Source organism: Penaeus monodon, chromosome 11 (genome assembly GCF_015228065.2).
Source record: "Penaeus monodon isolate SGIC_2016 chromosome 11, NSTDA_Pmon_1, whole genome shotgun sequence".
Taxonomy (NCBI): Eukaryota; Metazoa; Arthropoda; class Malacostraca; order Decapoda; family Penaeidae; genus Penaeus; species Penaeus monodon.
In genome coordinates, this window is record NC_051396.1 from 42,423,254 (window position 1) to 42,425,753 (window position 2,500).

Here is a 2,500-nt window from a genome sequence, read left to right on the forward strand (position 1 = left end):
GTGCCAAGATTTTTTCTCGCTCTCTTGTTCCTGTCCACTCATTAGGTACTCTGATAAAAGTATGAAATAATAATGGAATATTCTTCGCACTTTTTGCTGAAATGTTCTTTTCGTTGTTTTCTTTTAATTGTAGTCAATGCAACTTTGTTGTTGTTGTTATTTATTCACTGCTGTTTTGTTATTTCGTTTCATTTCACAGAAAATAAGATAACATATTAATGAATATACATAAGCAGATCAATTTGAAAAATATTAGGTGTTTGTGGACCGCCAGACCGACAGGTCGCATCGATCACGGTCAAAAGTCCAGTTAATTCGGAGTGAAGCTGTTTCGAGGCCTGTCTCGACATCCGGAATGCGTGTGAAGCCGTGTTCAGTTGGCCCGAAGCTTTAAGATAATCAAAAAGGCGAGGAAATTGTTTAAAAATCGTAGTAATATCCTTTTATCTCTGTTGGTAATATCAAAGCTTGATGTTTTTTTAATCAGTAGAAAAAAACATCAGGTTAAAAGGACCATAATTTTAAGACTTAAGCAGAGTATCTACCATCTCTCCCTTAGGTCGTAAGTTTTAACAAATGACGGTGGGAATCTTCTCATTTCGTGGTCTGTGTTGCTTCACATTATCTGGTTTCACTCTGGTACTCATGTTATGTTTGTTTTATTAGAAGATCAATAAGGAACAGCTATATTATTCTTAAATGTATATATTGGTTCGCGATATGCCGTTGTAATGCAGAAACATTTCGACTCCTTAGTAGTTTTAAAACACCGAGGATCTAATCTTAAGCTGAACCACATGATCAGTCTGTCCCTTTTCTTTTCTTGTTCTTATTTATACTATCTTCTCCTTTTTGTCTTACATATCGCTATACACTCATCAAAGACGATTTGAAATTTAGACTTCCTTTGGATCTTCTTTCACCTTTACTATATTTATTTATTGATAAGATTCCTCATTTCACCATAATATAACGTGAGAAAATGGTTATCATAATTATCACCTCCTTACAAATCTTACTACTGTCGTAAATCAATACTAATATCGATACAATCAAGAGCACTATCATTACTCTTACGTCGTTTATGAAGCAGACCATATCAAAGGAAAGAGATCCGGTTCCTGGGGAGATACAGAACCCATTTTCTCTCTAAGACAAGAAAGAGAAAAGTTATCGACAAATAGATTGATCTTGTGGGATACGACAAGGACGCTTTATTGACTCTGATTTGGCCCGAAAACTTTCCTCGATAAGAAACTCTTATATATTGGGCCTTTAGAGACAATAGGCATAGGATTGGCGGGCCGGAGTTGGGAAGTCGAGGAAAAAGACAGAGAGGAATAAATAGAGGAGAGATTCATTAAGAGGGAGGGTAGACGGGATGGAGAAAGAGAGGGAAACAGAGAGAGAGCGGAAAGAGGGAAGAATAAAAAGAAAAGGAAGAAAGAGAGCGAGCTAGCGAGCGAGAGAGAGAGAGAGAGAGAAGAGAGAGAGAGAGGTGAAAACATGAGAGAGTGAGATAGAGAGAGAGGACAGAGAGAGAAAGGGAGAGGCGAGGGGAAGGTAGAGAGCTGTGGGGGAGTGGAGGATGGGAGGAAGACAAAGAGAAAGAGAGGTGGAGGAGAGAGAAAGAGAGAGAGACAGAGACAGAGAGAATAGGGAAGTGAGAGAGAGTGAGAAAGAGAAAGAGGGAGAGAGAGAAAGATTGAGAGATAATGAGAAAGAGAAAGGGAGGGAGAGGTGAAAGCGTGAGACCGAGCGAGAGACAGACAGACAGACAGACTGAGAGAGAGAGAGAGACTGAGAGAGAGAGAGAGAGAGAGGGGGAAGGCGGGGAGAGAAGAGGGAAGAGAGGGTGAGAGAGAAGGAGAAAGAGAAAGAGAGAGGAGGGGATGAAAGCTTGAGAGAGAGAGAGAGAGAAAGAGAGAAAGAGAGAGAAGGAAGAGCGCAAGCAAAGAAGTGAACGGAATAAGGAAAATAGTAAATAGTTGTAGTGATAATTACAAACCACAGGAGAATTGGTGTCCCTCATCAAAAGCCATAGAAAGACGCCAACCATTACCCCGCCACTAATGACTGTCTTCTCCGACAGGTGTCTGACGACCTGGGCTACGTGATCTACTCGGCGCTCGGGAGCTTCTACATCCCGAGCTGCATCATGATCTTCGTCTACATCCGCATCTACTACGCCGCCAAGGCTCGGGCGCGGCGGGGCGTCCCGAAGAAGAAGCCGACCCCGAGCGGCGTGGGCGGCGGCGCCACCAGGCAGGTGGTCGGGAAGCCGGCCACGAAGCCCCCCAGCAACACGAGCATAACCCCGCCCGTCGCCACCGCCACCACCACCACCAGCTTCAGCAAGCCGCCGCCCTCACCCTCCAACCCCGCGCACGGCAGCGAGGAGTCTTCCCGCAACGGCACGGCCACGGAGCGCACGAGCCTCCTCAACAAGAAGGTCCACATCTGCGACGTGCGCGTCCACGAGGAGGAGGAGGCGCCGCCC

At 44.8% G+C, this 2,500-nt stretch overlaps 1 protein-coding gene across 1 annotated transcript in view; it reads left to right on the top strand.

Moving 5' to 3' along the window:
- The window catches only part of LOC119578590 (alpha-2A adrenergic receptor-like), a gene marked incomplete at its 5' end in the record, with an annotated part of 4,154 nt that overhangs the window by 718 nt on the left and 936 nt on the right, over positions 1-2,500 (top strand). The window contains one exon of the mRNA XM_037926156.1: positions 2,093-2,500. This exon is cut by the window's right edge and continues 936 nt beyond it. Within this exon, the coding sequence (XP_037782084.1) occupies positions 2,093-2,500 (408 nt within the window). The remainder of the gene's footprint in view (positions 1-2,092) is intronic.